This window comes from Aspergillus nomiae (assembly GCF_001204775.2).
Source record: "Aspergillus nomiae NRRL 13137 chromosome Unknown contig00660, whole genome shotgun sequence".
NCBI classification, from domain to species: Eukaryota; Fungi; Ascomycota; class Eurotiomycetes; order Eurotiales; family Aspergillaceae; genus Aspergillus; species Aspergillus nomiae.
In genome coordinates, this window is record NW_015378715.1 from 1 (window position 1) to 10,801 (window position 10,801).

General features: G+C 48.8%; 5 protein-coding genes across 5 annotated transcripts; 3 read left to right on the top strand and 2 right to left on the bottom strand.

The window, feature by feature from the left end:
* Positions 1 to 213: 213 nt before the first annotated feature.
* Positions 214 to 1,627, top strand: ANOM_011300 (ICE2 family protein; the record flags this gene model as incomplete). Its single annotated transcript, XM_015556556.1, has 2 exons — positions 214 to 735; positions 824 to 1,627. The coding sequence occupies 2 exons, from the start codon at positions 214 to 216 to the stop codon at positions 1,625 to 1,627; spliced, it is 1,326 nt and encodes a 441-aa protein (XP_015401149.1).
* A 1,728-nt stretch (positions 1,628 to 3,355) lies between these two features.
* Positions 3,356 to 4,300, bottom strand: ANOM_011301 (endosulfine family protein). Its single transcript, XM_015556557.1, has 3 exons — positions 4,122 to 4,300; positions 3,973 to 4,056; positions 3,356 to 3,911 (listed from the first exon to the last, which is right to left on the bottom strand). The coding sequence occupies exons 1-3, from the start codon at positions 4,155 to 4,157 to the stop codon at positions 3,528 to 3,530; spliced, it is 504 nt and encodes a 167-aa protein (XP_015401150.1). The 5' UTR covers positions 4,158 to 4,300; the 3' UTR covers positions 3,356 to 3,527.
* A 919-nt stretch (positions 4,301 to 5,219) lies between these two features.
* ANOM_011302 (SAM-dependent methyltransferase) lies at positions 5,220 to 6,113 on the top strand (the record flags this gene model as incomplete). Its single annotated transcript, XM_015556558.1, has 4 exons — positions 5,220 to 5,553; positions 5,710 to 5,820; positions 5,884 to 6,002; positions 6,057 to 6,113. 4 exons carry the CDS (start codon positions 5,220 to 5,222, stop codon positions 6,111 to 6,113), a joined length of 621 nt encoding a protein of 206 aa, XP_015401147.1.
* Positions 6,114 to 6,930: 817 nt separating this feature from the next.
* kexA (serine-type carboxypeptidase kexA) lies at positions 6,931 to 8,995 on the top strand (the record flags this gene model as incomplete). The annotated part of the gene is made up of 3 exons (XM_015556559.1): positions 6,931 to 7,158; positions 7,256 to 7,616; positions 7,676 to 8,995. The coding sequence occupies exons 1-3, from the start codon at positions 6,962 to 6,964 to the stop codon at positions 8,993 to 8,995; spliced, it is 1,878 nt and encodes a 625-aa protein (XP_015401148.1). The 5' UTR covers positions 6,931 to 6,961.
* A 378-nt stretch (positions 8,996 to 9,373) lies between these two features.
* cia1 (iron-sulfur cluster assembly protein CIA1) lies at positions 9,374 to 10,690 on the bottom strand (the record flags this gene model as incomplete). The annotated part of the gene is made up of 1 exon (XM_015556560.1): positions 9,374 to 10,690. The coding sequence occupies one exon, from the start codon at positions 10,688 to 10,690 to the stop codon at positions 9,374 to 9,376; it is 1,317 nt and encodes a 438-aa protein (XP_015401146.1).
* Positions 10,691 to 10,801: the final 111 nt, after the last annotated feature.

A 10,801-nucleotide genomic window follows, 5' to 3' on the forward strand; every position in this document is an offset into this window, starting at 1 on the left:
TTTCTTTTACTTTTTCTTTTCCTTTTGTTTTCCTTTGGTTTTTGGGCTGCTTCGTTCTCCAACGTTTGCATCATTCTTGGGAGAGTTTCTCCGCTCAAACCTCCATCGCGTCAGTTTGCACCATTATCATCCGACTCTCTGCGGCATCTTTTGTTATCCTCCCCCCTACCTCCTCTGTATAACTTTACCCTTGTGTCTGATCCCCACCGTCCGATGTGGCTCTTCCGGGTTCTCTCGTCCGCTTTTTTCTTGTTCGTGACTGTCTCTTCCATCCCCCTGGCCTTCGATGTAGGCGGAAAGACATGCGGTCTGGCCTTTTCTCTATCTCTAGCCATCTTCTATTTCCTGTTTTCCCTTCTGAGACTCACCACCCCCGAACGCTCATGGCTACGTGCCTCTTTGATCACTGTTATTCGATCAACTCAATGGATCATAATTCCGGTCTTGCTGATTTGGTCGCTGAACCGCTTTTCGATCGATACAGATAACACAACTGGATGGGCAGAACGGACTTTTACCGGGAAACGAGCGCAGGACACGTCCGTTCAAGAATGGCTCTTTGGACCTGGTGGATTGGTGGAGTCGGTAACTATAGGAAACTGGGATAAACTGTTGCGATGGTCGACGCCAGTCTTCCAGCTGGTGGAAGGGTTTTGCAGTTTGTTGGTGATACAGGCTGCAGGGCAGATCACTCGATGGCTTGTTAACCGAGGTGGTCGCAGTGATAGCTGGATGGTACGTATCCGTCATGGCTTCTACTCCTGCGTCTTAATCGTTTTACCTCGTTCGTTGTTGCATGAGACCATAACTAAAGATCTGGCAGATCGGCCTTCTGGTGTTCTCCGGGTCCGCAATCTCGAGCGCAGTATACTTTCTCTGGCGCGTTTTGCAGTTCCCTGAGATCTCTAATGTAGATGCTGCCTTGATTGGGGTATCTATCACATGTGCGGTGATCTTGTGCGCGTGGGGGATCGGTAGTGGCCGTGGGAATCCAGTGGAGAGCTCTCTTCTATTCGCATATATCGTACTGTGTATCTATCAGATATTCACAGATTACCAACCGTCCTACCCTGTTGAACAGGCTCCCTCTCCCGCGCAAGCTGGGGACTTTCCCCCACTACCGCCGATCTTCATGGCCTCCTACACCACTTTGCTGCACGCCCTGTCTCTTTTGCCCTCTATTATCCATGCAGCTTTCAATGTGATCTCTGCGGTCTTTGGGGCCGTCACCCCCTCCGTCCTAATCTCACTCGCATACCGTATCTGTGTGCTGTATGCATCCACTCGGATCATCCCTGCTGTCCGTGAATCAGGTGCACGGGCTCTCTCGCAGGAAGCCTCTTTGGATGATTCTGATGCCGCTGGCCAGTTCCTGGGTCTCCTCAGCTACTTTTCTCCATCAATCCTGATTGCGGTTTATACCAGTCTCTTAATGCAACACTTCGCCTCTACTTCTCAGGCGATGGGCGGTAATGGAGAGTGGTGGAGCAGCCAAAGGGGCGGCGGCGGCAATCTTTGGCGATGGGTCAACTTAGCCTGCACCATGGCTTTGTACGCTGTGGAGCTATGGCTTGGCGAAAACGATGATTTGGATTCGGGATTAGCTAGCCATTGGAAGACCGACTGAGAACCATGATGGACCACTTGGTGGCACTATGCCCATTTCATACGCGAGACAGTGCAACCTGGCTTCGACGCGTCGGTGCAGGGGACTTATCCCGTCAATTATACTTTCTGATATCAGGCCAATATCGAGAGTTTCTTTTGGGCTCCGACTGTCAGCTTGGATGCCTATTGAAGGAAATGGCAGGGCCATTGTGTGGCGTAAATCTTGGATATTTCAAGACACTAATCAGAGACGGACCAGCACTCTTCCGTTCGCGTTCGGACGACACGCCATTGCTGCAGCTGAAACTCTTGCTTCATCAAGGGCGCGTGAATGCACGGCTCATCACTCTCGCGTCGAGCCCTGTTGGAATGCCTGACGATGATGCCTGAGAGTTCGGACGGTCGTGATGCCCTGCAGGTGTCAATAATGCCTTTCATAAATCAAGTGTAAGACAAGAATGTGTATATTCCCGCGGAACCATAGTCTGCAAGCATATATGCTTCGATAAGTCTGGAACAATTTACACTAGAAGATGACCGTCACGACGGAATCGAATCTGCCTTGTCTTTTCCATGCACGTTGTCTCCCTGAACCAGTGACCCTCCTCTTTTCTTTTCTTGGTATTAGCTATACTTCTACTTCTTGACCTATCTCACGTCCACATGATTGGCTATCTTCCCTTTGCCCCTTCCTCTTGCGCCCACCTTTGTTACTACTAGTAACGGTAGGAACTGCATCACTATGCAATTGGTCCTCTACTCATGTACAATGCTGTTTTATGTATGGAAGTTAAAATTGATTTCAGTCTTACGGTGAAACTGGCGGTGGCTTTCCCATCTTCCTTTCCATAGCCCCACCCCCACGAGACTCTTGTATCGGCCATGTCCCCCTCTCACCTTTCGACATGTGGCGTGTCATAGATTGATTGACTACGCGCCGTCTCGCGACATTGCTTAGTCCATGTCCATGGGTCCTATACATGATTCCTCGATTATGAATAAACTGTTCGTCATTTTGCCACCACCGGATCAAGAACGAGACACAGTTATCGGGATTATGCCCACATCTACTCGGCTGACCTGTCCGGTTGATACAATGTTATGGGCTGTATATATTGGGAGGTATCATATCATTCTTGTTGAGAAAGGCCTGACCAACGAACCACAAATGGCCGAACATGCATCAAATATGAAAAGAGGGGGTGGATGCAGGGTACTGAGAGTATGAGCAGTCACAAGAAGAGAAACATTTTCAGAGGCACGAGGCGTGATGTCAACAGTAACATGTTCAGATATAGATCAACTTGATAATCGGAAGAGTGAGAACAAGTAGCCTTGAGCACAAAGAGCGTGCAAAAAATAGGTAACCTGAGATATAAACAGAGAATGATAACAGCACTAGTCAAAGCCAGGATATAACTGATGCATAGCAGACGAAGTTAGCCTGGCTAGTGGGAGCCAGCCCAAGAAAATGCATTGCTGCAAGTCTCAAACAGGACTAGAAAGACACTAGTAGAAATAACTGTTTTAGTTAAGAAATTTAAGTCACCAGATGCACTGGATTTTTGTAGTTGGCTTCCAACTCTCTTTCCTTCAAACCTTGCACAGCAGTGAAGCACAAGCTACTTGAAACAACCTTTCTCGCGCACTAACCCTCACCTCCACTCTCAAAGAAAGATAAGGAAAAGTAGGCAGAGACATCAAGGAAGAGAAAAAGAAAAAAGGCTTAGTGGGGAAGACAAGGGTAAGGTAGCTTCGTGACGACATCATGGAACACAAAACCATAGCGCCAGGCTCTTTTTTATGTGACCATCACCGCGCAGGGCAACAAAAACCGAAAACAAACATGGACGATGATGATGATGCAACAAACAGCAAAGGAGGGGGAGTATCAGAAGAGAATATGAGCCAAAGGCCGATTATCGCCGGATTGGAACGCCACTGCGAGCAGGGGGCGGACTCACGCTGGGTTCCTTTGCATCTTTAAGTGCAGCGGTATTACCCTCGGATTCATCAGCGCTAGTTCCGCGTTGTAGATAGCTCCCTTCTTTCACCGGGCTGCGGCTTTGAAAACCAATGGACGCCGGGTGCCCACTGATGCTGCCATGTATCTGCTGTCCTTGAGAGTTGATACTGCCACCATTGCTGGTGGCTGCTGGGTTATTCGTCCCAGGAGAGGTAGCCGTCAAATGAGGGATATTTTCGGGGACAGGGTGCTGAGAACCAATATTGGTGACACCCACATCAGAGGCCTTGCCGGCCTTGCTCAGGGCGTAATCACCTGAATCGAAGTACTTCCGCTCCTTTACCATGAAAATCCGTCAGCCGAGTGAGCAAATTCGAAGGGACGTCAAACCCACATACCTTTAATTTATTCTGCAAGAGATCCTTCTTGGTGGGCATCTTTCCGTAGAGGCGCAATAGGCGTTGCTCATCGGGGGATAGGGACTAGGTTCATAATGACAGTCAGTTTTGGGTGCAAATGATGGAGGGGCGGCAAATGGACGGCTCACGGCAGTATCGACTTTGTTCTGCTGGTGGGGATTCATATTGATAGAGGGGGAGATGAAGGAAAAGTCTACGAAAGCTTATTTTCACCCAAGGGGTAAACTGGCAAGAATAGACCTGTGCCGGTCTATGAAGATGATGTGTAGCAGGTGAGGTAGTAAGTGACTGAGAGCTAGAAGGCGGGGAGGAGGTTGGATGTAAGGTGAAGAACGGGTGTCGTCAGAGAACCCCACCACCGAGCTACGGGAGTAAGTAACCCGTTTTTGTGGATGAGTTCCCAGTGGAATATAAATGATCAAAGTTCAGTGTGTATTGTAGACACAACCGGAAGGAGACAGATGGCACAGCAGACAGTAAAGCAAAGGGTCTGAAGAATAGATCGTGTATACTGAAGGTAAGTACTAAGTAGTAGAATGGGGGGAAATTCCGTCTAGTGGGCTGCTGTATGGTATGGAATGGTATGGTAATTTATCCAGTATTGTCCGTTTCCAAATTTGGCCGCGTTTCCACTCTGGGCATAATTGAGTACTCTGAACCTTGAGAAAGAAGGCTTGACACTGGTGTCGAGGATATGGCATCTAGTACTTGATTTAGGTCCAGTCCTATATTCATTTCCCGTAGACCAAGTCTTCAAGTGAGTTTCCATAAAACTTTTGGGGCAGTTGGTGTGTTGGTAAAGTCATTGCAAAGAACATAGATAACCATCTAGCATGACCTTCCATGCTATATTAAACTTTCATGTCGGAGGTACACACAGTACGGAGTATATTCCATATATATTCTCGGGCCCATGAGTTATTGCAATTTTGCAATTATTAGAGTACTTATTATCATTGAATGTGAAGAATTTATCGAAAAACACATTTTTTTGTCTTTTCCTTTTTTTTATCTCCCCCCTCTCTTCTCTCTCTTTCAAATCTACAGAGTGCTCCGTATTTGTGTATTATTTATTTATCCTAATTTCTCTCGGTTGCTCCAAAAACGGCCACTTCGTCATTGATCCCGAATTCACATCGGCCTACCATCTCGGCATCATATTACCTCAAATTGCTCTGTGTTAGACTTTCTCATTTGGAGATAGCTGCCTCTCAAATTATAGTACAATGACAGACCAGAACCCCTCCACAAACCCAGTCACCATCGTGGTTGAGCATTTGGACCCTGAATTGGGGGCTTGGTCGGCCTTGGAATATGGCTGCATCGCTCGCGAATCGCATGCGGCTGGCAGCCGATTTCTCCTTAGTTCAGTGCCCACCTCCCTGCAGATGCCAGAAGAGTTGGCCGCGACAGAAGGGTTACAAGTCGAGCACCGCAGTATTGAAGAGATTTTTGCGGATCGAAAGTCTAAGGTTTGTCTGTTAGACCCCGCGGCTCAGGCTGAACTGAGCCCCGCCGATGGAGAAATTTTTGAAGTGTTCCTTTTCGGGGGCATCCTTGGTGCGAATTCCCGGTTTTCCATTGGGGGTTCCAACCCTGGCTGACTTCTAGGGGACCTTCACGTCTATAGGCGATGATCCCCCGCGAGGCAAGTATTTCATCGGAATTGGTGGAAGAGAGACGTATACCGCGCATGCTACTAACCGAGACATACAGATCGCACGTCCGAATTGAGAAAGAAGGGTTATGCTGGAAGACGACTCGGTCCCAAACAGATGACCACTGATACAGCCGTGCGCGTCACCCGCATGGTTGTGCATGAGAAAGGTTCAATCACTGACTCGAGATCCCACTTACCCATGACTAGTGGGAAAGCTAACGATTCAACAGTACCCCTAGAGAAGATCCAGTATATCGATCACCCGGAGATTCTAATCAGTGAGCATGAACGAACTGAGATGCCCTTCCGCTACGTGAAAGGTGATGATGGACAACCTATCATGCCTCAGGTGTGTGCCTTGTAATTTCACTCGTTGAATTGACCACTACTGACAGATGCGCAGGGGATGGTTGATCTTATCAAAAAGGACGCCGACCAGGGCATTGATAATCTTTTCTGATCTGGGTTGGAGAGTCCTCTACAAGGTGTATAAGGAGAGGAAGAGTAAGGGAGGGACAAGAGGTTGAGCAAGTGCCCTTATTAATCTTCATCGCCTTGAACTGCTATATATCTCTAACCAGACTGAAAAAAAAAAAAAAAAAGAAAGAAAAAGGAAAAGGAAAATAAGAAACAGTCCAATAGATATGCTATTTAACCAAGTCGGTCCTATCTGTAGTATATATACAAGCAGTGTTTCCGTACATCGAGGGGCGAAGGACCACGTCTTACATTGCCATGAATAAAGACTATTGATGGTCTGTACAAGAAACCTCGACTCATCATGGCAGACGTTCATCGTTGCCCTATAGATCCCCTAAACAGGCAATGATAGGGTCCGGTACGGTATTGAAAATAAACAAGGGAAAAACAGATACTCGCTCGATCGGCAGGACAGATCTTGGCGGCTCAGTCGAAAGCGGTCTGGAATTATTACAGTCAGTACGATAATTGCCGCCGAAACGACTCCATCCAAGGCCACGCCATCGTCTCCGTTTATTCTTGACACTATTATTATTCTTGATTCGATAGACGGGCCTGTGGCTGTGTGGCAGCAAAGAATCATCGTTTCCTCTTCTCCTACATTCTCTCCGATCCGTTAGTCCTTCGCTAATTCATCCTGCTGCCACGGCTACTTACCACCCATATACCTCAATCTTTGGGAGCAGCAGAAGGACCATCCATGCGGACTTAGGCGCTGATCTAGTCCTCGTAGGACCTGGAATTCTGAACACTACTTTTAACCCCCTGCCCCCCCCTTCTTTCGTGGTTCTTCTACTCCCTCCATCCGCCCTCTTTAATCCTTGAGGCATGTTTTCTGCAATCTCGCGTGGGTTCCCCGGAATCAAAACGGGCGACACTACCTCCTTTTCCTTCAAGTCACTATGGCTGCTATCATTGCTCGCCTTGTGGGGTCCTCCATTGACCTCGGCCAAGTCAGCTGCGGATTACTATGTTCGCTCGTTGCCAGGTGCCCCCGATGGACCCTTGCTGAAGATGCATGCTGGGTGAGTTCGCCACTACTACCGGATCTCATCTATACATCGTTACCCCCCCCAACCAGGACTCCATTGCAGAGGTTTTGACCGCGGCTCTTTGAAACAGGCATATTGAAGTGGACCCACAGAACAATGGTAATCTCTTCTTTTGGCATTACCAAAATCGTCATATTGCCAACCGTCAGCGAACTGTAATCTGGCTTAACGGTGGCCCAGGATGTAGCTCAATGGATGGTGCATTGATGGAGGTTGGCCCATATCGACTGAAGGACAACAATACGTTGGAGTATAACGAAGGTTCTTGGGATGAGTTCGCCAACCTGCTTTTCGTGGATCAGCCGGTTGGAACTGGCTTCAGTTACGTTAATACCGACAGTTATCTTCATGAATTGGACGAGATGTCCGCGCACTTCATTATATTCTTGGACAAGTTTTTTGAGCTTTTTCCGGAATATGAAGGTGATGACGTATGAAATTCCTTGGATTGTCGTTTCACTGCCTAGCCATAAGATTCTGACTCTGGCAGATTTACCTTGCGGGCGAATCCTACGCCGGTCAGCATATACCATATATTGCGAAAGCTATTTTAGATCGGAACAAGAATGCGGCAAGCCCATGGAACCTTCGCGGCCTTTTAATCGGCAATGGTTGGATCTCTCCTGCGGATCAGTATCCCTCTTACTTGACTTTCGCATACGAAGAAGGCCTTATTGAAGAAGACAGTCGGACCGCGAAGAGCCTGGAAGTGTTACAGTCGGTCTGTCAATCGAAGCTGGAGACAGGTGGAAAAAATCAAGTACATATTGGTGACTGTGAATCAGTGTTGCAGGAGCTTCTGTCAAAGACTCTAGACTCTGACAACAAATGCTACAACATGTATGATATCCGCCTCCGCGATACGGCTCCGTCATGTGGCATGAACTGGCCCCAAGATCTAAAGGATGTGAAGCCGTATTTACGAAGGGCGGACGTTGTTAAAGCTCTGAATATAAATCCTGAAAAGAAGTCAGGGTGGGAAGAATGCTCAGGGGCTGTCAGCAGTTCTTTTCTTCCGAAAAAGTCAGTGCCAGCTGTTCAACTACTTCCCAGTCTACTCGAATCGGGTATTTCAGTTCTTCTCTTTAGCGGTGATAAAGACCTCATTTGCAACCACGTTGGAACCGAGCAGCTTATAAACAATATGAAATGGGGTGGTGGCGTCGGCTTCGAGACATCACCGGGCGTCTGGGCTCCCCGGCATGATTGGACTTTTGAGGGCGAACCAGCGGGCATCTATCAACACGCGAGGAATTTGACATATGTTCTTCTTTATAATTCTAGCCACATGGCGCCTTACGACCTCCCTCGTCAAACTCGAGACATGCTTGATCGCTTCATGAAGGTCGATATAGCAAGTATCGGTGGTAGCCCTGCAGACTCGCGCATTGATGGTGAAAAACTGCCTCAAACATCCGTGGGTGGTCATCCGAACAGCACTGCAGCCGAAGAGCAGGAGAAGGAGAGGATGAAACAGGCAGAATGGAAGGCCTATGCCAAGTCTGGAGAGGCAGTCCTCGTGGTTGTCATCATTGGCGTTTCTGTCTGGGGCTTCTTTATTTGGCGCAGCCGCCAACGACAACGCAGGTATCAAGGCCTGTACCACGAGGACGTAAGTGGGAGTTCTGTTCTAGAGCGCTTTCATAACAAACGCTCAGGAGCGGATGTAGAGGCGGGAGATTTTGACGAGTCAGAGCTTGATGATCTCCATTCGCCGGACATGGCGCGAGAACATTACGCAGTGGGGGAGGACAGCGACGAAGATGATGTGAACCGACAGCATCAGCGAACAACCATAAATCCAAGCTGAGCAGGTCATATACGAGTTTTTTTTCCCATTCTTCATGGCCAATCTTCATGCTATTCTCTTTTTCATTTTCATCTATGCTATTGCCCCCAGTGTACCATCTCTTGCCATGTCTGTTGACCATGTTAGCATTATCAGCTTCTCCGAACTAGTAAGATACATAGACATGAATGTGACTACATGAAAGCTGCAACGCAAACACAGCGGATGGGGCTTCGATCCTAATGTTCCGACTTAGTGAAGTCTCCCTTCTTGCTTTCTTTAATGCCGATTTCGCAACCCTTTCTACCCGCTGGCTGTCCGACATAACTATTCAACCGGGACGTAACCACCTCGCGCTGCAAAAATTCTCGCCCTGGATCTCTTTCACGCCCCGAAGAATTATCTCCGAAGCGTCCAGACCTTGATACTTCCATCGTCTGCGGTTGTAACAAGCACTTCCTCGTTTTCTGTTCGGTCTCGGTCCGCGCGCGTCGCCCATGTAGCATGATTGATCTCGTAGATGCCATGGGCACCTTCCAATATCGCAATAGCTACCCATTCTGTATGAGGTTGAGGTGTAGTAGCAGGTGTATCTGTAGGAGTATTGGTGTCTAGCGTTTGTGCTGGTGTTGTCAAGAACAGCTCCTCGTAGACCACGATGCGTCCATCTGCACCGACAGAAGCTAATAGCCCAGTGCGCTTGCTCCATGCAACCGCGTAGATGGAGAGCTCATGCATTTGTGGGAGAAGAGCGTCTTCTTCCCACGTTTCGTCGGTGCCTGTTGGCCGAATGATACTAGGGATACCCGTACTTCCAACCTGTGGTTGTGCCCGCTGTTCTTTAGGCTTTCGTTTCCAGATGCGGACTGTTCTGTCATCGGAGCATGAGGCGAGACGAGGGCCAGACATTGCACGCTGGTCCTTCCATTCAGTAGACTGGGACGTGCCCTGTTCACACCCCGCAGCAGTAGATGGCACGTTGTCAATACCCTCCCAGTCTAGATGCCAGACAGTTCCCGTATGACCCTTGATGCATGCCACCTGGCCCCAATCATCGATATCCTCACGCCACAACCGAATGGTGTCGTCGTAGCTGGCGCTGGCCAGACACTCCTCCACGGGATGCCAGGCGACACATTTTACGTCGCCTTCATGTTCCTGCATGACAGCTACGGTCTCGAAATTGTTGTCGCCGTCATCCAAGTCTTCCCAGATCCATATCGACTTATCTCGGGAGCATGTCGCCAACAACATCCCAGATGGCGACCACGACACTGACTTGACTTCGCTGTCATGTCCATCTAGGAGGACAGCGAATCGCCATTCTTCATCATCTTCATCATCCTGAGTATCACGCCCATTCCCATCGAGTGTCTCTGAACTCAAGCCCCGGGCATCTGTGCCAGCCTCTGCCCGACCATAACTGTCCCACCGTCGCCAGATCCCCACTGTTGCGTCAAAACTCCCCGTCGCCAGAACACTTTCGCCTTGTACATGTGGTTTCCAGGCACATGTGCGCACGCTGCGTTTGTGACCGCCTGAGATGGTCGAGAGAAGCCGAAAATTGGTTAGCGAGTATACACGGACAGTTTTATCGGAGCTACAGGTCGCAACAATGGGGAGAGAGGGATGGGGCGCGGTCAACCACGTGCGTTCGAGGGACGGAGGGGTCAAATCTGACAGCAGTGTAAGAGAGGCAGTTGGGTTTCCGGTCATTGTGAATGTATCTTCCTTTTCATCCAACCCTTTTTGATTGTCCCTAGTTTAGAAGGCTTGCTGGAATTGCAGACTGGGAGCGGACAGAATATCTGCTGTAGTGGTGGGGGG

Coding starts and splice junctions, on each gene's coding strand:
- ANOM_011301 (XM_015556557.1), bottom strand. CDS start 4,157: ATGAATCCCCACCAGCAGAACAAAGTCGATACTGCC. Junction 4,057..4,121: donor AGAACAAAGTCGATACTGCC/GTGAGCCGTCCA, acceptor TTATGAACCTAG/TCCCTATCCCCCGATGAGCA. Junction 3,912..3,972: donor TCTTGCAGAATAAATTAAAG/GTATGTGGGTTT, acceptor TTCATGGTAAAG/GAGCGGAAGTACTTCGATTC.